At 46.8% G+C, this 22,491-nt stretch overlaps 2 protein-coding genes across 4 annotated transcripts in view; both read left to right on the top strand.

The window, feature by feature from the left end:
• arl6 (ARF like GTPase 6) overlaps positions 1–4,750 on the top strand; it is a 78,201-nt gene extending 73,451 nt beyond the window's left edge. For all 3 annotated transcript variants that reach the window (XR_011948676.1, XM_072513910.1, XM_072513909.1), the window contains one exon: positions 3,110–4,750. Coding sequence is in view for 2 of the 3 variants with exons in the window: in XM_072513910.1 (XP_072370011.1) it covers positions 3,110–3,135 (26 nt within the window). In the remaining variant the exon portion in view is untranslated. The remainder of the gene's footprint in view (positions 1–3,109) is intronic.
• An 8,557-nt stretch (positions 4,751–13,307) lies between these two features.
• Positions 13,308–22,491, top strand: part of LOC140427982 (uncharacterized) — a 158,342-nt gene continuing 149,158 nt past the window's right edge. The window contains exon 1 of the mRNA XM_072513907.1: positions 13,308–13,530. Within this exon, the coding sequence (XP_072370008.1) occupies positions 13,406–13,530 (125 nt within the window). The 5' untranslated portion in view covers positions 13,308–13,405. The remainder of the gene's footprint in view (positions 13,531–22,491) is intronic.

The following is a 22,491-nucleotide window of genomic DNA, read 5'->3' as shown; positions in this document are numbered from 1 at the left end:
GGGTTATTGAGCAAATTGACATGGAGAGTGACAAGGTTGGAGTGAAGGCAGGCTTGAAAGTGGACAAACCTCCAGGTCCGGATGAATTGTGTCCCAGGCTGTTGTGGGAGGTGAGGGAGGAGATTGCAGGGGCTCTGACCCAAATTTTTAATTTCTTTCTGGCCATGGGGAGGTTCCAGAGGACTGGAGAATAGCTAATGTAGTTCCACTATTTGAGAAGATTTGTAGGAATAAGCCAAGGAACTACAGATAGGTGAGTATCACATCAGTGGTAGGAAAACTATTGGAGAAAATTCTGAAGGAGAGAATCTGTCTCCTCTTGGAGAGGCAAGATTTTGGGATAGTCAGCATGACTTTGTCAGAAGGACAGTCATGTCTAACGAATTTGATTACATTTTTCGAGGAGGTGACCAGGTATGCAGATGAGGGTAATGCAATTGATGTAGTTTCTATGGATTTCAGCAAAGCCTTTGACAAGGTCCCACGTGGGAGACTTGTAAAGAAAGCAAATGCACGTGGAATACTGGGTAATTTGATCAGGTAGGTTCAAAATTGGCTTCGTTGTAGGAGATAGAGAGCGATGACAGAAGGCTGCGTTAGCGATTGCAAGCCAGTGTCTCGTGGCGTACCACATGGATCTGTGCTGGATCCTCTATTATTTGTCATTTATATAAATGCCATTGATGATTATGTGGAGGGTAGGATCAGTAAGTTTGCGGATAACGCAAAGATTGGCCAGATGGTTAACAATGAGGTTGATTGTCTTGGGTTACAGGAAGATATAGACGGGATGGTCAAGTGGATGAAATTCTGAAAAGTGTGAAGTAATAAACTTTGGAAGGAGTAATTTAACAAGGAAGTATTCCATGAACGACATGACACTCGGAACATGACATGTTCTGAGGAACAAAGGGACCTTGACGTTTTTGTCTATATATTTCTGAAGACGGAAGGGCAGGTTAATAGGGTGGTGAAAACGGTATATGGGACACTTGCCTCTATTAATCGAGGCATAGATTACAGAAGCAGGGAGGTCATTGTTGGAGTTGTGTAGAGCTATGTGCTGTTCTGATCACCGCATTATAGGAGGGATGTGATTGCACTGGAGGGGGTGTAGGGGCGATTCACCAGAATGATGCATGGGATGGATTATTTAAGTTATGAAGAGAAGTTGGATAGGCTTGGGTTGTTTTCGTTGGAGCACAGAAGACCGAGGGGTGACCTGATCATGATGGAGAAGATAATGAGGGGCATCGACAGGGTGGAAAGGTAGCAGCTGTTCCCCTTCGTTAAAGGATCAATCATGAGGGGACACAAGTTCAAGGTGAGGGGCAGGAGGTTTAGGGGGTGTGTGAGGAAAACCTTTTTTACCAGAGGGTGGTGACGGTCTGGAATGCACTGCCTGGGAGGGTGGTGGAGACAGGTTGCCGCACATCCTTTAAAAAGTACCTAGATGAGCATTTGACACGACATAACATACATGGTTATGGGCCAAGTGTTGGCAAATGGGATTAGGTAGTTAGTCAGGTGTTTTTTCACATGTCTGTGCAGACTCTATGGTCCGAATGGTCGTACAGTGGTTAGCACAGTGTTCCAATCCAGTGTGTGCCGCCTGCATGTTTTGGTTCCATCTTTTTGAATTTGTGCTTAAGTATCATACAAAGATATGCAGAGGGACAGGTAGTATTGAGAAAGCAGGGAGGCTGCACAAGGACTTGGACAGGCAAGGAGAGTGAGTAAAGAAGTGGTCGATGGAAAACAATGTGGAAAAATATGAGGTTATGCACTTTGGTAGGAAGAATGGAGGCATAGACTATTTTCTAAATGGTAAAAGGCGTAGGAAATCAGAAGCACAAAGAAACTTAGGAGTCCTAGTTCAAGATTCTCTTAAGGTTAACATGCAGGTTCAGTCGGCAGTTAGGAACGCAAATGCAATATTAGCATTCATGTCAAGAGGGCATACAAGAGCAGAGATGTAAATGTACCCGAACAGGCGCCGTAGTGTGGCGACTAGGGGATTTTCACAGGAACCTCATTGCAGTGTTAATGTACGCCTTTTTGTGACACTAATAAAGATTATTATTATTACTTCTGAAGCTGTCTAAAGGCTCTGGTCAGACCTCATTTGGAGTATTGTGAGCAGTTTTGGGTCCTGTATCTGAGGAAGGATGTAATGGCCTTGGAAAGGATCCTGAGGAGGTTCACAAGAATGATCCCTGGGATGAAGAATTTGTCATATGAGGAGCGGTTGAGGACTCTGGGTCTGTACTCGTTGGAGTTAGAAGGATGAAGGGGATCTTATTGAAACTTACAGGATACTGAGAGGCCTGGATAGAGTGGATGTGGAGAGGATCTTTCCACTAGTATGAAAAGCTAGAACCCAAGGGCACAGACTCAGACTGAAAGGACGATCTTTTAAAACCGAGATGAGGTGGAATTTCTTCAGCCACAGGGTGGTGAATCTGTGGAACTCTTTGCTGCAGAAGGCTGTGGAGGCCAAATTACCGAGTGTCATTAAGACAGAGATAGATAGGTTCTTGATTAGTAAGGGGATCCGGGTTATGGGGAGAAGGCAGGCGAATGGGAATGAGAAACATCAACTATACTACTTACGCAAAGAGCCTTAAATCGGGGCTCACTGCTGGCTAGCTCCCTGCTAAGCTATTATTGAATGGCAGAGCAGGCCTGGTGGACCGAATGGCCTAATTCTGCTCAATTCTCTTTATGTCTTGTGCAAGATCATTGTGAAGGGACACCAAACAGTTTGTGCCACCAACAATATAATCATGTTCCAGGCACCGTTTGTCTACTCAGTTTCTCCAGTCATGGCCTGGCATCTGCTTACTTTAGGAGTTTCCCTCCTGTATCATTGTTCCAGTCTCAAACTTAATATTTGGGTTGAGAATTTTTTTCTGATAACTTGTAAGGTAGTTATTTCCATAATTATCTGTTCATAACAGAGTAACCAATAATTTTACAATTATTGACTCCACTTTAAAATGCGACAATTACATTTTAGTAAATACATTGGTAACGTAATTCTATCAGAAAAAGTCTCCCCTTTCCTGATGGCATCACAATTATTGATTTTGTGTTATTCATTCACCAGATCAAATCAAAGCAATGAAGGTATGAAGACCTCTGAAAAGAGATGCAGAAGAATGTGATTTGACACAGCTTGAAAGTTGAACATTGTACCAAATATATCTTATCATGTTGGAGACCCAATCTTGTACGCTTAAGAAAGCACATAATGTAAATAGTCAAAGTAATAATGTAGTATTTTTGTAATACTAGGATACAGTGTAGTTTTACATAGAACTGTATTAAGAACTTATTTAAAGTTGGAATGGTCTGTAAGGAGTACTCAATGAGAATTCAATTTTCTAGAAACATCAACTGTACTACTTGCACAAAGAGACTTAAATCGGGGCTCACTGCTGGCTAGCTCCAAACATGTAACTCAGATGAAGTGGCTTCATGCATTTCCAAGCTGCATCTTTCTAAACAGCATGAACAACAAATTCAGACCCGTCCAAGTGTCATTCCACAACCATTAGGATCCTTGGCACCCACGCTATAGACCACTGTTAGGCTGTTCTAAAATTGGAACACCCTTGTATAAGACGGAGCTGCATAAGGACATTTTCCATCAGAGTAGGCCAGCGGGAAAGGGGAACCAATTTATAGCTCTTTCTGCAGGCAGTTCGCCAAATCAGAGTACTTGGAATAAAAATTAAAGTATCCATCTCGACTGGGTGCATTTTCAAAACATGACCCTTATTGGCCAATTGCATGGCCCAGATTTTGTTGTTGAATGATGACAAAACTATCAGAGTTCATTGTCTTTACCATGCTATGAAACTGACAGCATTTTCTGGCATTCACATATGTGTGGTTAAACTTGGAAATCAAAAAGTTGCTCTGTAATCCCCTACTCATCCACAGGAGTGAAGTCCCCGCATTTAGAAGTCCTTTGGAAATTACTGGACTGACGAGAACTAGCCTTTTTATGCTGTAATATCATTGCTAAAAACCCTGACAATATCTTGCCTTGTTAATGAGGTGCAAATTGCACTTTAACATTGTACTAAGTCATGACTACCATTGAAGAACCTCTTGCCATGGAAAACTAATTTTATATTCGTATAATATCAAACTTTTTCATGAGTACAAAATTCCATAGTTTTTCATTGTTTAATTCTGATATTTCAGTCTTTATTTCGATCTCTGTAAAATTTATAAAAATTGAAGAATTGTGAGAATTCCACAATGTGATTGACTGCGACTGCTTAACCTGCTTGATGGCATCACTGTTGCTGGAAACCTGGAGATCCCCTTGACTTGATGCCAGATGAAAGGAGAAATCCACGCCAAAGAGATCACTAGATCTTTGTGGGCATCTTTCTTTGAGGTCAATGGCGGGTGCCGCTTCAATACTGACCACAAGATCTGGGCCATTTGTTGTGTAAGTGATAACAGGCTAACTTTACTTGTAAACATGGCAGTATTTTCCTTTCTTCGTCATTTTGTTGTCACCCAAACAAAATGCATTTTTCGCATGTTTCATTTTTAAAGTTCACTTAAGTTGAGAAGTTAATAAGTTTTAAGAGAGTTTTAATTGTATTTGCTTAGATTATTACTGATCACGTTTAGATAGATGTTATGGAAGAATGAAATCAAATTAGTTAAAGGCCTTGTTTTATTTTAACCTACCTTGTGAACTAAAAATAAAGTAAAGCAAATCAAATGGTGGTATATTGTTTCTTTTGGAATCTTCAGATATCAAAAAGTAATTGAAAGTCTTCAATCCATGAAGTGTTCTACTTTATCACATGGCAACGATTTACCTACGAGTGTACGCACTTCAATCTTTTCACACTGTTACTTAGGGCATAATAGCTCAGCTTGCTAAATCCCTATCTGTGCTGTGCTAGAAAGTGAAAATGCCACTAAATAAGTTAATTTGTTTTCCTTTCCACTGATTATTTAGACACCTGGCTCTTTGAATGTATGTCCACCCCTGTTGTATTTCCATTTCCCCTACCAAGTTTTGCCATACACATTAATGAATCGTGTTTGGAGTAGTTAACTGGTTGCAGCTTACTATTTTACTGCCAAAAGCCTCACACTTGTGTATGATAGTGTTGAATGTATTATTATTTTCATTGCATAGCCCCCATGTTCTCCTTTATTCCTCACTCCAAAGTGAAACAAATTGAGCTCACTTTCTCTCAGAAGACATCAATGCCTATTTCCTTCTTCAGGATTCACACCACAGCCATTGAAACATAAAATCGTCAGATAGGAGCAGGAGTGTACCATGTAACACCTCAGTCTGCACCACCATTCAATACAATCTACCTCAACCTGACTTTCCCAGCCAGCATCCCTTGATTCCCTGAGACATCAAAAATCTGTCTCAGACTTCAATATACTCACCAATGGAGCATCCACAATCTTCTGAGGTAAACAATTCTAAAGATTCATAACTCTGAGTGAAGAAAATTCTCCTCTTTTCAGTCCAAAATGATCAATCTCTTATCCTGAGGACGCTCCCCCATATTCTTGATTCCACAATTGGGGGGGGGGGGGGGGCAAAAAATCTCTGTTGTACCTGCATGCCAACTTTCTGAGTTCCTTGTACGAGAACACAGATGTCTCTGCACATCTGAGATGTTCCTTACATTGCAAAGAATATTTTGTTTTTATTTTCTTACTACCAAGGTGAATAACGTGGCATCACAAATATTGAGGTAACAGCACCGAACAAAAAGGTTTCTAGTAAATACTTCCCCGTTAAAAACTGACAACGCCAAGTGTGCATCAGTATTATTCACAACAGAAAACATCACAGCACCATTTGATTTGCCATTGTGGCTCAGTCATAATAAATATAACCAAATGAATACCTGTACACATAATTTAGAAGAATAGAACTGAATTTGACCCATACATTTTTATTTGCACTTATGCTTAGCAGAAAAAGATAATAAGCTAACTTATTGCAGTGGAAAATCTACAAACCATAAATGACACCCAATTGAACACAGCCCAGTCCATCACGCAAAACCACCTTCCGTCCATTGACTCTGCCTACACCTCCCACTGCCTTGGGAAAGTGGGCAGCAGAATCAAAGACCACTCCCACCCGGGTTATTCTCTCTTCCAACCTCTTCCATTGGGCAGGAGATGCAAAAGTCTGAGAACACACACTAATAGGTTCAAAAACAGTTTATACCCCGCTGTTACTAGGCTCCTGAATGACTCTTATGGACTGAACGATCTCTCCACACATCTTCTCTACTGAGTAGTACTGCACTCCATATGCTTCACCTGATGTCTGTGCCTATGTATTTACATTGTGTATTTATCATGTGTCCTTTGTTTTTTCATGTATTGAACAATCTGGACTGTACGCAGAACAATAATTTTCACCATACCTCGGTACACATGACAATAAATCAAATCCAATTGAAGATTTAGCATTCTATTAAATGTCTATTTTCAGTTTATTTTTTCCCTTTTGGAAATGGAGACACAGGAGAGTGCAGAGGAACATTAACTAGATCTGAACAATTGATTTTTCAGTAATTAAACTACCACATAATATAACCAGATAAATCCTTAACCTTTGGCACCAAAAGCAGATTATCTAGCTATTGATATCAATACTCTCATTATTTATGAAATGCTCTTATTGACTCGTATTTTTCATGTATTACAAAAGTGAATTCACCTGAATTCTGAAGTAGTTCCTTGTTTGTAAATTACTTTTGGGATGCCCTTGGGTCTTGAAAGGCACTATATAAATGTAAGTTCTTCCTTTATAATTTTGTATTAACGCCTAATTCCAGAAGAGTTAAATGTTCGATTAGCAGTGATGATGCGGGGCAGCACGGTGGTGCAGTGGTTAACACTGCTGTCTCACGAACTTTCAGTTGCGGCCATGCCTAGGTAGGTCGCACGTTCGGCAGCTCCCGCTGGGAACGGACGTTTGGGCTCTCTAGAGGGACCCCAATGGCAATTGTTCGATGACTTCCAGTGTGGGAAGGTGACAGCAAGGTCCCCCCGACATTATATGGATTGGACCAGGAGTGGAGTGGTGAAAAAAGTGATCTTGGAGCAGCGAAAAGTGAGAGGGAGGAAAAACAAGATGGCGGGGGGGTGGAGCCCAAGCAGCATGGGCACAGTGGTCGCAGGAGCAGCAGGGGTTTCTTAAACGCTGCTTTGAGGAGCTGAAAACCAAAATGAAGGTGGCGATTGAGAAGCTAGTGGAGACCCAGAAAGCCCAAGGGACGGCGATCCGGGAGGTGCGGCAAAAAGCCTCGGAGAACGAGGACGAGATCTTGGGCCTGGCAGTGAAGGTGGAGGCGCACGAGGTGCTGCACGAGGTGGGCGGAAAGATTTGAGGACCTGGAGAATAGGTCGAGGAGGAAGAATCTTCGGATTCTGGGTCTCCCCGAAGGAGTGGAGGGGCCCGAAGCTGGGGCATATGTGAGCACGATGCTCAATTCGCTGATGGGCGCGGGAGCCTTCCCGAGGCCCCTGGAGCTCTATGGGGCTCACCGGGTCCTAGCAAGGAGAACCATGACCAACGAGCCGCCAAGGGCTGTAGTGGTGAGGTTTCACCGCTTTATGGACAGAGTGTGTCCTGAGATGGGCCAAGAAAGAGCGCAGCAGCAGGTGGGAGAACACGGAGATCCGAATCTACCAGGACTGGAGTGCAGAGGTGGCTAAGAAGAGAGCTGGTTTCAATCGGGCTAAGGCGGTGCTCCATCGGAAGGGGGTGAAGTTCGGTATGCTGCAGCCAGCGCGATTGTGGGTCACGTTCCAGGATCGACACCACTATTTCGAAACGCCTGATGAGGCATGGAGCTTTATACGGACTGAAAAGTTGGACTCAAATTGAGGGTTTGTTGTGGGGGGATGTTTACTGTGTATATAGGGTTTATTACGTTTAGGGAATGTTCCTTTGGTTTGGGTGCTGGATGGGGATGGGTGAAGGGATTTGATGGGGAGACTGTGGGAGAGTGTGGGCGTTAGTGTTGGAGGGGCAGACCCCCACGAAGGAAGAGGGGGAGTGGAGGCCCAGGGATGGGGAATTGGGGCAAGGCCGCAAAAGGAGCTGCGCCAGAGGTGGCGGGGCCGGCGCAGGAAAGCACGGGCTTTTTCCCACGTTAGGGAAGGACGGGGGTGGGGGCCGGGGGGTGGGGATGGGCGGTGCTGGAGAGGAGCGCACACTGACTGCCAGGGAGGGGGAGGGGGGATTCTCACACTAGGGGGGGGTCGATGGAATGGCGGGAGAGGCCGGGGTCAGCAGGAGTCAGCTGACTTACGGGAGTGTTATGGGGGGAGCAAAAGGGCTAGATGTGGATCTAGCGGGGGGAGGGGGGAGAGGGGGGTATAGGGTTGCTGCTGCATTGGCCAAAGGGGAGCTGGAAGTAGGAGAGGTGGTCGGGGCGGGGGTCTGCCGTCTGGGGGACTTGAGGGTGCGGGAGGCGCGGGCACGTGGCTGGCCTAGAAAAGGAGATGGCTAGTCGGCGGGGGGGGGGGGGGGGGGGGGTGAGTAGCCCCCCAATCCGGCTGATAACTTGGAATGTGAGGGGCCTGAACGGGCCGGTCAAGAGGGCCCGTGCGTTCGCGCACTTAAAGGGACTGAAGGCAGACGTGGTTATGCTCCAGGAGACACATTTGAAGGTGGCAGATTTAGGTTAGGCTGAGAAAGGGATGGGTAGGGCAGGTCTTTCATTCAGGGCTGGATGCGAAGAACAGAGGGGTTGCAATACTGGTGGGGAAGCGGGTGTCGTTTGAGGCAATGAATATTGTAGTGGATAATGGAGGTCGATATGTGATGGTGAGTGGTAGGTTGCAGGGGGTGCGGGTGGTACTGGTAAACGTATATGCCCCGAACTGGGATGATGCCGGATTTATGAAACGCATGCTGGGTCGGATTCCGGACCTGGAGGTAGGAAGCTTGATAATGGGGGGGGGATTTCAACACGGTGCTGGACCCAGCACTGGATCGCTCTAGGTCCAAGACGGGTAAGAGGCCGGCTGCGGCCGAGGAGCTTAGGGGGTTTATGGACCAGATGGGGGGAGTGGATCCCTGGAGGTTTGTCAGGCCCCTGGCCAGGGAATTTTCATTCTTTTCCCACGTCCATAGAGCCTACTCCCGGATAGAATTCTTTATTTTGAGTAGGGCGCTAATCCTGAAAGTGGAGGGAACGGAGTATTCGGCCATAGCCATCTCAGACCACGCCCCGCAGTGGGTGGAGCTGGAGTTAGGAGAGGAGAGGGACCAGCGCCCGCTGTGGCATCTAGATGTGGGATTATTGGCGGATGAGGAGGTGTGCAGGCGGGTGTGGGGGTGCATTGAAAGATATTTGGAGGCCAACGACAACAGGGAGGTGCAAGTGGGGGTAGTCTGGGAGGCGCTGAAGGCGGTGGTCAGGGGAGAGCTAATCTCCATCAGGGCCCACAGGGAGGAGAGGGCAGGGTGAGGTTGGTGGGGGAGATTTTAAGGGTGGACAGGAGATATGCAGAGGCCCCCGAGAGGGACTACTCAGGGAGCAGCGGAACCTCCAGACGGAGTTCGACCTGTTGACCACAGGGAAAGCAGAGGCACAGTGGAGGAAAGCACAGGGGGCGACGTATGAGTATGGGGAGAAGGCGAGTCGGATGCTGGCACACCAGCTTCGTAAGAGGGAGGCAGCGAGGGAGATAGGTGGAGTTAAGGATAGTGGAGGGAATACGGTGCGGAGTGCAGTGAGAATAAACGAGGTATTTAGGGACTTCGATGGGGATCTGTACAGGTCTGAGCCCCCAGCGGGGGAAGAGGGGATGCGACGATTTTTGGATCAGCTGAGGTTCCCGAGGGTGGAGGAGCAGGAGGTTTAGGAGCAATTGGTTTAGGGGCACCAATTGGGCTGGAGGAGCTGGTTAAAGGATTGGCGAGCATACAGGCGGGGAAGGCCCCGGGGCCAGATGGGTTCCCGGTCGGGTTTTACAGGAAATACGTGGACCTGCTAGGCCCGTTGTTAGTGAGGACTTTCAATAAGGCAAGGGAGGGGGGGACCTTGCCCCCAACAATGTCTGGGGCGCTGATCTCTCTGATCCTGAAGCAGGACAAGGACCCACTGCAATGTGGGTCGTATAGACCGATCTCGCTCCTCAATGTGGATGCTAAGTTGCTGGCAAAAGTGCTGGCTACGAGAATTGAGGACTGTGTCCCGGGAGTGATTCATGAGGAGCAGACGGGATCGGGGAGGAGTTCATCAGCTGGGTCAGGTTGCTTTCTAGAGTCCCGATGGCGAGTGTGGCTACGAATCGGCGGAGGTCAGAGTCTTTCGGCTGTACCGTGGGACGAGGCAGGGGTGTCCCCTGTCCCCCTTATTGTTTGCATTGGCAATTGAGCCTCTGGCCATGGCATTAAGGGAGTCCAGGAAATGGAGGGGACTGGTCCGAGGGGGAGAGGAACATCGGGTGTCGCTGTATGCGGACGACCTGTTGCTGTATGTGGCAGATCCAATGGATGGGATGGTGGAGGTCATGCGGATCCTAAGGGAGTTTGGGGACTTCTCGGGGGTATAAGCTCAATGTTGGGAAAAGTGAGCTCTTTGTGGTGCATCCAGGGGACCAGGGAAAGGGGATAGACGACCTACCATTGAAGAGGGTGGAAAGGAGCTTTCGGTACTTAGGGATCCAAGTGGCTGGGAGTTGGGGGGGCCCTGCACAAGCTCAATTTGACGCGGTTGGTGGAGCAGATGGAGGAGGATTTCAAAAGATGGGATGTGCTGACACTCTCGCTAGCGGGCAGGGTGCAGTCGGTTAAAATGAATGTCCTCCCGAGGTTTCTCTTTGTGTTCCAGTGCCTTCCCATTATGATTCTCAAGGCCTTTTTCAAACGGGTAGGTAGGAGCATCATGGGTTTTGTGTGGGCAAATAAGACCCCGAGGGTAAAGAGGGTGTTTCTGGAGCGAAGTAGGGACAGGGGAGGGCTGGCGCTGCCGAATTTGTGCGGCTATTATTGGGCTGCCAGTGTGGCAATGATCCGTAAGTGGGTAATGGAGGGAGAGGGGGCGGCGTGGAAGAGGTTGGAGATGGCGTCCTGTGTGGGCACGAGCCTGAGAGCGCTGGCGACGGCACCGCTGCCGCTCTCACCGGCAAGGTACACCACGAGTCCGGTAGTGGCGGTGACGTTGAAGATCTGGGGGCAGTGGAGACGACACAGGGGCGAGGTGGGAGCCTCGGTTTGGTCCCCGTTTTGAGGGAACCATCGGTTCGTCCCGGGAAGGATGGATGGGGGGTTTTGGAGCTGGCATCGGGCAGGGATTAGAAGAATGCGGGACCTGTTTATAGATGGGACGTTTGCGAGCCTGGGGCGCTGGAGGAGAAGTTTGGGTTACCCCCGGGAAATGCTTTCAGGTACATGCAAGTGAGGACGTTTGTGAGGCGACAGGTGAGGGAATTCCCGCTGCTCCCGGCACGGGGATTCCGGACAGGGTGATTTCGGGTGTATGGATTGGAGAAAGCAAGGTTTCGGCGATCTACCAGGAGCTGAAAGAAGAGGAGGCCTCGGTAGAGGAGTTAAAGGGCAAGTGGGAGGAGGAGCTTGGGGAGGAGATAGATGAGGGTCTGTGGGCTGATGCCCGGAGTAGAGTTAATTCTTCCTCCTCTTGCGCCAGGCTCAGCCTAATACAATTCAAGGTTACTCACAGAGCGCATATGACAGGGACAAGGTTGAGTAGGTTCTTTGGGGTGGAGGACAGATGTGGGAGGTGCTCGGGAATCACGTCCCCATGTTCTGGTCGTGCCCGGCACTGGATGGGTTTTGGAGGGGTTTCGCAAAGACTATGTCCAAGGTGGTGAAAGTCCAGGTCAAGCCGAGTTGGGGGTTGGCACTATTTGGGGTAATGGACGAGCCGGGAGTGCAGGAGGCGAAAGAGGCCGGTATCCTGGCCTTTACGTCCCAGGTAGCCCGGCGGAGGATCTTATCATAGATTATCATAGAATTTACAGTGCAGAAGGAGGCCATTCGGCCCATCGAGTCTGCACCGGCTCTTGGAAAGAGCACCCTACCCACGGTCAACACCGCCACCCTATCCCCATAACCCCACCCAACACTAAGGGCAATTTTGGAAACTAAGGGCAATTTATCATGGCCAATCCACCTAACCTGCACATCTTTGGACTGTGGGAGGAAACCGGGGCACCCGGAGGAAACCCACGCACACACGGGGAGGATGTGCAGACTCCGCACAGACAGTGACCCAAGCCGGAATCGAACCTGGGACCCTGGAGCTGTGAAGCAATTGTGCTATCCACAAGGCTACCGTGCTGCCCCATCTTGTTATTATGGAATGACGCAAAGCCCCCCAGGGTGAAAGCCTGGATTATTGACATGGCAGGGTTCATTACATTGGAGAGGATAAAGTTTGCCTTACGAGGGTCTGTGCAGGGGTTCTTCAGACGGTAGCAACCGTTCCTAGACTATCTCGCGGAGCGTTAGAAGGAGGTCAGCAGCAGCAGCAACCCAAGGGTGGTGGGTGGGGGGGAGGGGGGGTCTCTTTCCGGGGGGGGGGGGGGGGGGGGCTTCCATATGGGTACCTTTGAATGTCATATGGGGGGGTTACTGTATATGGGGGAAACCCAATGTATAAGTTTTGTATAATTTTTGACTGTTATGTTTGTGTTTCTTTCTTTTTGTTATGGGGGGGGGGTTGTTAACAATTCTGTTGGAAAATTTGAATCAACATCTTTTTTTAAAAAAAAACACTGCTGTCTCACGGCACCGAGGTCCCAGGCTCGATCCTGGCCCTGGGTCACTATCCGTGTGGAGTTTGCACATTCTCCCATGTTTGCTTGCGTGGGTTTCGCCCCCAAAACCCAAAAGATGTGCAGCCTATGTGGATTGGCCAAGCGAAATTGTCCCTTCATTGGAAAAAATGAATTGGATACTCTAAATTTATTTTTAAAAACAATGAAGATGCTTTAGGTTATGCTATTGTATTATAACAATAATGTGGCGAAAAGTAAATCATCTTTGAACGTATGTTGAAGAACAAGGAAGCTTTATGAAAGCAATACGGATTCAAAGTAAATTGAAACGTCAATTACCAATAGAAAAATTAAGATGCTATATATATATATATATACGGCCTCATACTTTAGAACATATCACAATTGCTGCATCGTTTTTTTCTCATATGTGCGACGTGTTTGAAGACATAATTGAGGTGCAGAAACTCCTCCTACACGTCTTTTGACTTAATAATATCGTCTACTTCCAGCCCAGCCTTACAAGTCTGACCAGTCTAACTCTGAGGCCGAGCAGGAAAGCGTAAGGTGAGTGAGAAGCTGGCTGGGTAAGATATGTGCCGCTCCCCAGAGCTTTCAGAGGGAAATGAATGCGTTTAAAATGTCAACAATCTGGCAGGAGGGCGTCGCAAAAAACTTCTCGAAACTCTTTTCTTCGAATAAATCCGTTGAGGAGGATAACGCAACGAACAATACTTCCGAGAGAGAAAGGTAAATCCGAGAGCCGCCTGGCAGCTGCTTTTACACATTTTATTGGACATAGAAAATAATCTGAACCTTTGTTTTGCTCAAACGGATTGAGTTTGGGACTGGCAGCAAGTTAAGAGGATCTGTGCTTCCTTGACACCAAGGGAAATTGCGAAGTCTGTAAGCTAATGTTGCAGGTGCACTTGGAGATCAATAGAAAGGGATCAGCAAAAGGGACGACAGCCTAGGGGTGGAGAGCCACCGATACATGGAACACAGAGGGGTCTCTGCGGAATGGAGGGAGGCGGGGTGGTTATAGGGAGGTACTGAGGAGTTACAGGAAAATGAGTGGGAAACATCAGTCTGTGTGGAGGAGGGGGATAGGTAAGGTCTCATCCCATTTTCCAGCATTTGGTCCGTAGTCTTGTAAGCTATGGTACTTCAAGTGCTCATCTAAATGCTTCTAAAATGTTGTGAGGGTTCCTGCCTCTACCCCCTTTCAGGCAGTGCTCTGTAATGTAATCCTTTAATGCTGTATTAACATAATAGACCTGTGGGAGGTTTTTCTTCTCAAATTGATTACAGAATTCAGGAAAATGATCGCTATGAAAGGAATTTCAAAGAGTTTTATTACGTAGGGTTTTCTAATGCAACTGTATTTTACATAAATAAATTCCAGGATGAGACTATACAAGAGTGTTTTGTCCTGGAACGTTCCTTTCCATTGATGAGGTTTTGAGTATTTAAAAAAAATATTTCTTGGTAACTTGTTAGGTTAGAATTTCCACAGGAGCTCTCCCAGTAACCAAACATGACTTGTCGAAATTTCACTTTTATACCAAAGGAACAACATAGACAGTCATTTAAACTGGAATATCCATCAAGTCATGATGGAGAAGCGCACAGAAGTTCTATCCAATTATGTTAATTAATTTGGTTGTTTCTCTCCCCTGCTGGAAGAATAACTATTGCGATTGCATGTGCAAGCTTGATGTGGCAAGGCTGCATTCTTGTGTTCATTGATTTCAATGGGAGGAGACAGTGAATGTCTTGTTGAATCATCACGGAAGCATCAGAAACACATACATGACACATCACGGACGCTCCCAGTTTCATCCTCCCTGTGAAGTTTTGACCCTGGGAGGGAGGAGTTCCTGTGTTAACAATTTGTGCCAATATCAGAAACATGTATATAATCACTTAAAATTTAATTACAAGTAACAAGCAGGGAGAAATTACGAAGTAAAGGTTAGAATTATTCATCAGGTCTCTCAATTATTCTCTGAATCTCCCATTGTAACTTCAAGGGAAACCCAAGGGAAGGTCGTGAGTATCCATTTGCACCATTACCTTTGAGGTAGTGAAAGGCACCACATAAATTATATATTTTTGCCCATGGGCACTGTTCATGTGTTTTCCTGAAGAATGTTTAAGATGTGTTTTGAGTGGTGTTGGCAGCATTTTGTTCCATTTCATTCCCTACCACTTACCCCAGAAATCCAGTCATGAGCAGTTAATTCACCCCTAGGATTATCAAGAAGAAATTATTGATATTTTTGAGGTCATTTTAGCCTATTCTGCCAGGTGGGAATCCTGCAGGTTTGGATAGACCACCTGTTTTGCATCCAGCTGTTATTATTCTCTGTTGACTTCCATGGACAGTAAAATAGGCTGGGGTAAAGAAACGAGGGTCGCATCTGATCTTGTCAGTTTACTGATGGGCAGATTAAGTTAAAGCTGTGCCCCTTGCTTTTCCATTTGAGTGTCTGGTGTGCTTAGGTGGTATCTACTGTGCCACCTCTAATGGTATTATAAACACCAGTGCAATTCATTTTTCTCAGTCCAATACACTAGACACATTCACCAATTTGAGTTATGACCTTTTTAAATAGTTACATAGATACTTGGGATCAGAAGAAGGCCATTTGGCTGTTTGGGCCAATTGTGTCATTTTGTTAGCTTTTTATTCTGAATTTCATGCCTTCTCTCCTTAATTCTTTTTGTCCAAGGAAACATTGCTCATTATTTTTAACTCGCAATTGATTGGTATGCTGGAGCAGTGCACATTATATTCTCACAATACTCTGGGCACAATTTAACGGGAAAAAAAACAGAGTGCCGTTTTGGCGTGTTTAGCAGGGTGTTTCTCGGAGCATGCAGCGCCGAGAATGACCACGCTATTAAACAGGACTGTGGGGGGTTTTTGGGCCTCGGGGAGGAAAGCCCCACCGAGGCTGCACTTACAATCATTTCTGTCATGATATACATTAGTGCATCATGGTGCAGATACACACACACTGATGGACACACAGCAAGACCAATCAACACACACAACACCGCAGCCAAGCACCAGTTAGAGCACACTCACTATAAAGACAGGGGGCATCAGAGTTCCCGCTCATTCGAGATGCAGCCTCCTACAAGGACAGAGCTTACAGCTTACAGCACAGATCCTCACCATGTGCTGAGTGCATAGACTGGTTCGGACAAGGCATAGGTCTTTAGTTTAATCTAACATCGTGTTAACCCACAATGAAAGTATGTTCAACAGTTTCTAACTTAATAAAATAGTGTTGTACTATTTTAAGTGTTGGTGGCCTATATGTGTTCCACGGATCCAGAGCACCCAACACATCAATTTCCATTATTTTATTTTTTAATTTATTTTATTTTTTAAATTTAGATTACCCAATTCATTTTTTTTTCCAATTAAGGGGCAATTTAGCGTGGCCAATCCACCTACCCTACACATCTTTGGGTTGTGGGGGATGAAACCCACGCAAACACGGGGAGAATGTGCAAACTCCACACGGACAGTGACCCAGAGCCAGGATCGAACCTGGGACTTGGCACCATGAAGCAGCAGTGCTAACCACTGCGACACAGTGCTGCCTCATTTCCATTATTATATGCCACCCCAATCTCTGAACTCCCCACCCTGGCCCACAGACACCCTTAACATCCCAATTTACCAATTAGGGGTCCTCAGGACCCCCCTCACGCCACCTCATAAGGGCAGGGCATTCTGGGCTTGATCCCTGGCATGGTCAACTTGCCACCCAGGCACCTTGGCCGTGCCCCTGCCAGCCTGACAGTGCCATGGCACTGCCAGGGTGCCATGTGGCAGTGCCAAGGTGCCTGCGTGGCTGTGCCATGCTGCCTGGGTGGCATCATGAGTGGCACCACCCTGCTCAGAGCCCGACCACTCAGGGACCTCCGATCACCTGGGAGATTCTTCCAGGTGCCATTAAGCCTGGTCCATATTTGCGAGGTCTCCGAGGCACGGGCCTTCGATCCCGGGTCTTGGGGGACTCCAAGCGCAGACATATTAACGTGAAGCTAACTGCTCACTTAAATATACAAATCTGGATCCTGTCCAGTGAGGGCGTGATCCAGATCACAACTTCTCGCAAGATCTAACGAGATCGCACGAGGCATCTCGATTGTCATAAATCTCAAGACAGGCCTCTCGTGAGATTTAATGGCCTTGTCGCATTCCGAGTCGGGCGCACCAAGGCCATTCGATCAAGCCATCTGTGTGATTAAACTTTTTCTTAACTTGATTTCAGCAGACTTGTGCCTGAAATTTTATCCAAGGAAGGAATCTAGATATTGCGCCTAAAACATGTTTGACACTGCTCTCATGTAGTTGAGAAATTACATCCACATTTCCAGACAAACTAATTAATATGAATCCATGTGAGAAAATCTCCCCTAAATCAGTGCAATCAACGATGGTAATTAATTCATGATTGGAGCAGAGATAATGGAACCTCAAGATACTAGCATTGGATTGTACAACAGTGGAAGGAAAATGGGGTCTCCAAGTTTGAGGGTGGGATGGTATAAAATGGGAAGGAAAAATTACATCAAAGATGTTGGAGACTACAACACAAACAAATTATATCTCACTGTAAAGATGCACTGGCAGAGCAGGGAAAGCCTGAGGCTTTAATTCACTGCTGATCTGGTCATGTTTACTGGATTAATATAACCATGGGTGGCCTGTGTATCTAAAATTCTCTGCACAAAGCAATGAACCCCTCCCCATCGCTGAGCAAGTGCAGTTGGAGGAAACTGCTTTTCAGTGCTGGCCATTTGATCAGGTTTATGGGTGAGGCCCTGGACATCAATGGAAGTACTTAACGAATTGCAGATACTTGGGTTTATTATAGTTACAAGCATTTGCACCCAAATTTCCATAATCATTTACACTTTTTTACTTTATGTTCAGATTATACAGACATCTGGATGTATTGAGTACAAGAGTCGGTAGGTCATGTTACAGTTGTATAGGACTTTGGTTAGGCCACATTTGGAATACTGCGTGCAGTTCTGGTCGCCACATTACCAGAAGGACGTGGATGCTTTAGAGAGGGTGCAGAGGAGGTTCACCAGGATGTTGCCTGGTATGGAGGGTGCTTGCTATGAAGAAAGGTTGAGTAGATTAGGATTGTTTTTGTTGGAAAGACGGAGGTTGAGGGGGGACCTGATTGAGGTCTACAACATTATGAGAGGTATGGACAGGGTGGATAGCAACAAGCTTTTTCCAAGAGTGGAGGTGTCAATTACAAGGGGTCACGATTTCAACGTGAGAGGGGGGAAAGTTTAAGGGAGATGTGCGTGGAAAGTCTTTTACGCAGAGGGTGGTGGATGCCTGGAACGCTTTGCCAGCGGAGGTGGTAGAGGCGGGCACGATAGCATCATTTAAGATGCATCTAGACAGATATATGAATGGGCGGGGAACAGAGGGAAGTAGATCCTTGGAAAATAGAAGACAGGTTTAGATAAAGGATCTGGATCAGCGCAGGCTGGGAGGGCTGAAGGGCCTGTTCCTGTGCTGTAATGTTCTTTGTTCTTTTGTTCTTAAATCGGGAAAGAACTCTAACCCTCTAATGTAAAATATGACATAGCTATCAGTGCAGACCTCTTGTTGCACCCAAATATGATGTCACATGAGCAGCACCGTCCAAACTAAGGGGCCCAAAGAATTTTGAAACTTGAACCTCATCAGTATAATCCATCTACATTATCAGATCACACCTCCACATGCAGTTTGCCCCAGTGAAGACATCAAAATTAAACTGCCAGTTCCGCTGACAAAAAAATGGCCATGATATAATCATTGGGGTCAACACGTGCAAATTGGGTGCAGGGCATCTCATTGCTAAATCAATTTGCTTTGCATGAATTTTACATTCAAACAATTGGCATAATACATCTCAATTTATGTCCCGAGATTCTCTTTTTCTGATCCCTTTACTAGAGGAGACTGTTATCATCAGGTCAATATCTTCTTTATTTTAAATACCTCAAACAGATCACTTCTTAATGCCCTCTCCTACAAGAATTCGAACCTACGTTTAATCAGAATTCAGGTCCAGTGTCATTTCTTAGGTGGGTTACCCATAACTAAAAACAGTGGGTGGAATCTTACCAGAATTTGGCAAAGTGTCAGGCTCATAGTGAAAGCTGGCATGTAACTCTCCAGTTCCACTGACCAGTTTTCTCACCAAATCCTGAGCCTCTTACACAGAAAGAAATGAGTTGGCATGGTTTCTGCTGGCACTCTGGTGGGGCAGGGCCTCAATAGAGCTGGCAACAGCTCCAAAAAGACTGGGCGCCATCTTTACAGGGAGCACCAATCAACACTGCAGCCTAACAGCCCCCATCATAGCGGTATCGGGGGGCAAACTCTGCAACATTCTTCAAAAGCGTTTAACTCCAATGCCCTCCCTCCCAAGGGGCTCCATTAGGCCCTGCCCTAGCACAGGTTGGCACTGCCTACTTAGCACCATGACAACCGGCAGTGCCAACCTGTGTCAAGGGTCAGTGCCAGGACACTGCCTGGGAATATCCCTCTATGCCCCCCCCCCCTATTTACCTCTGCGACCCTGAAAAGATTCCCTTGACTGCCTCACATCTGGCCAAATCTGTTGTAAACCTCATGAACATGAAGTCCGCTGACGAGGTATGAATATTTAGTGAGGGGGATCATTTGACGGGGGGGCCGCTTAAAACATTTAAATCCGTATAAATGTATTACAATGAGGGTCATGCCCAACAGTGTGAACCCTGTGGCATCGCCAGCGAGGAACGGGGAAAATCGGGCATCGTTTCCCAATTCTCATGAGATTCCCCACATATGCCATCAATCCCGTGGACGGTGAGTGTGGGCTAAAGATCACACCCAATATTCCAGTTGAGATCTGGTTGCGGTCTGCATCACTGCAATTGTACTTCCTTGGACTTCCATATATTGTGATACAGTACATATTCAGGTGGCCTGCAGAGGGGGCCACCATGTAAAAGGCCTGCTGACAGCAACTTATGATGAAAAAATCCAGAGAAAGTCTATGGGCAACTCACCGCTCCCAGCAAAATTTAACCCATTGTGATGATGAGGAACATCTCAATAATCTCGTGATCATTTTATACATCAGTCCCATAAGAGAGTCTGAGAATTATTTCAGAAATATAACTTATTATCATGTTCTCAGACCGCAGGAATTGTTTTTGGAAACAACAATGTTTCAGGAAATGACGAACAAGTCCAAAGAACCTGCCCAGTGGCATTCCATGGATATCTCTAGAATCATTTTTGTTTGTTTCAGGGAAAGATATTAATTTCGGCATGACCACCCAAAGTTAATGACTTGCATTTGTTTGGCACATTTTTAATGTCGAAAAAGATTCCACTGAAATGAAATCAGACAAAAGTGGAGTTGAGACCACAACCAGATCCGCCATGATCTTATTGAATGGTAGAGCAGGCTCGAAGGGCCGAATAGCCTACTGCTGCTCCGAACTCCAAGTACCTAAAAACAGACACGCAGCCAAAAGAAGAAATATTGAAGGTTAAAGAGAATAGTATTAATGAGAATTTTAATGGTGGAAGCAGAGAATGATTAGAGAGAAGGAATTCCAGCGTTGAAGGCCGAGATGGAAGAATGGATAGCAACCAGAGGTGGCACAAAGGGAATGGGGACTGCAGCAGAGGAAAGAAGAGATTTCGGAGAGCTGTCGGACAGGAACAGGGATAGCAAAAGGGAAGCATGAAGGGCTTTAAACACAATAATAATTTTAAATGTGAGATGGTAGGAGACTAGAAGCTAATATCAGTCAATAGGTGATGGATGGGTGCGTTAGAATACGTATAGAGACATTTTGGATGAGCATTACCCTTAGTCACCCTCTTCTTGTCCTCGATATCCCTCATGTTTTTTTCTCATTTCCCCTTTTAACAGCTCCCCTTTCTTTGGGTGGAATTCTACGGCCTCCCAAGCAGGTGTTTCTTGTCAGCAGGTGTTTCTCGTCCACTGGTGACAGGATTCTCTGCTCACGCTGCTATCAATGGGAATTCCCATTGAAGCCACCCCACGCCACCGGGAAACCCACAGGTGGGGCTGTGCTGCAGGTGGGACTATAAAAGCCCGCCACCAGATTTCAGCCAGATAATTCTGGCCTTCACATCTCTTTGCTGCTCTTTGTATCTCTGCCAGTCCATGGGATTTTCACTATTTGTTAAATTTGCTCGGGATTTTCTTTTAGTTTTTATAGCATCTCTTGCCTTTTTTGGTCTCATACAAGTAGAGCTTTAGGCCATATATTGTACTGAACATCTCTTGAACTCCTCCAACTCTTCATAGATTTCTCTGTTAACAATTCTGCTCAGCCTCGTGTGGTCAATTTCTGCAACAGCATTTCAATATCAGCCTAACCTAAATTTAAAACCTCGGTTTGTGACTCACCTTTCTCCCTCTCAAACCTCATGTTAGTTGTTAGCTAGTGGTTCCCTTATTACTAATTGTTGATTAATTCCGGCTCATTACTCATTAGTATTTCTATTTTGACATGTTCTTTTGTTGGTTCAATAACATATTCTTCCAGAAAAACAGTTTTTGAAGATATTCAGGAATTTGATTTCCTTTAGAATTCAAGCTGTTCTCTTCTCCCATTCCATGGCTTGAATTTCTCAGATGGCGGGGGCAGGATTCTCCGAGCCCGCACCGGGTGGGAGAATTGGCGGGGACGCGGGAAATTCCCGTCACGCTGGGACGCCATTCTCCGGCGACCGGAGAATCAGCGCCAATCGCGCCCGCCCGGTCGCTGGGATGCTGGTCGGGGGCCACTGAAAGAGGTTCCCCGTGGTCGACCGGCCGAACTCCCGCCAAGCTCCGCTGAGTCCCGCTGGCGTAGTTCCAAACTGGTCCCAACCGGCAGGAGCTCGGACCCGTGGCCGCGGTGGACGTCCTGGTGGGGGGGCCTCCACGGGGTTCAGGTCCATGATTGCTCGGCGCTGGCACGGATACAGCAACCACGCGCATGCGCGGAGACGGCCGTTGCGCGGACCCTTGCCGGCCATGCAGGGCTGCCTTTCGCCGCCGGAGTAGCGCGCAGCACTCCGGCGCCATGCTAGCCCCCTGAAGACTGCTGAATTACTGGGCCAGGAGGCCCGTTGACACCGGCGTACACCACTCCGGTGTTTACGCCGGCATCAACACTTGGCCGGGATTTCGGAGAATCCCAGCCCGGGTCTCTCCTTCAGCTACCTGAAGAGTCAGTGAAGTACACATCCCCTCCACATTTACGCTCCAATGAGCATTGGTTGGCTGCAGGCTGGATGAACTTCCATCCTTCACGCAGGAGGAAGTCCCACCTTAGAGAGCTAATGGTCAATCTGATCGGCCAGCAGCTCTCCAATGCCTGTAGCACAAGCACAGCAGGGGACAGAAGAGGAAATCCACCAATCTACGTGAGCCTAAGTGCCGGAGCTGGGGGACATGTTAGACGGGATTCTCCGTTCCCCGATGGAGCGTCGGCCGAAAAACGGGATTGGCCCCGGGCGAAAGAACCGTCCACCGTCTCCGCACCCGTGCCACCGCTCATAGCGGCGAGAACATGCAATGTGCTGATTTGCATGCCTCAGCATACAAGCAACATGATGGAAGCCCAATTCTCCATTTCAAAGGATCTCAGAGGATT

The sequence above is a fragment of the Scyliorhinus torazame genome, chromosome 8, assembly GCF_047496885.1.
Source record: "Scyliorhinus torazame isolate Kashiwa2021f chromosome 8, sScyTor2.1, whole genome shotgun sequence".
Taxonomy (NCBI): Eukaryota; Metazoa; Chordata; class Chondrichthyes; order Carcharhiniformes; family Scyliorhinidae; genus Scyliorhinus; species Scyliorhinus torazame.
The sequence above is the reverse complement of the archived record's forward strand: the minus strand, read 5'-3'. Positions and strand labels throughout refer to the sequence as shown.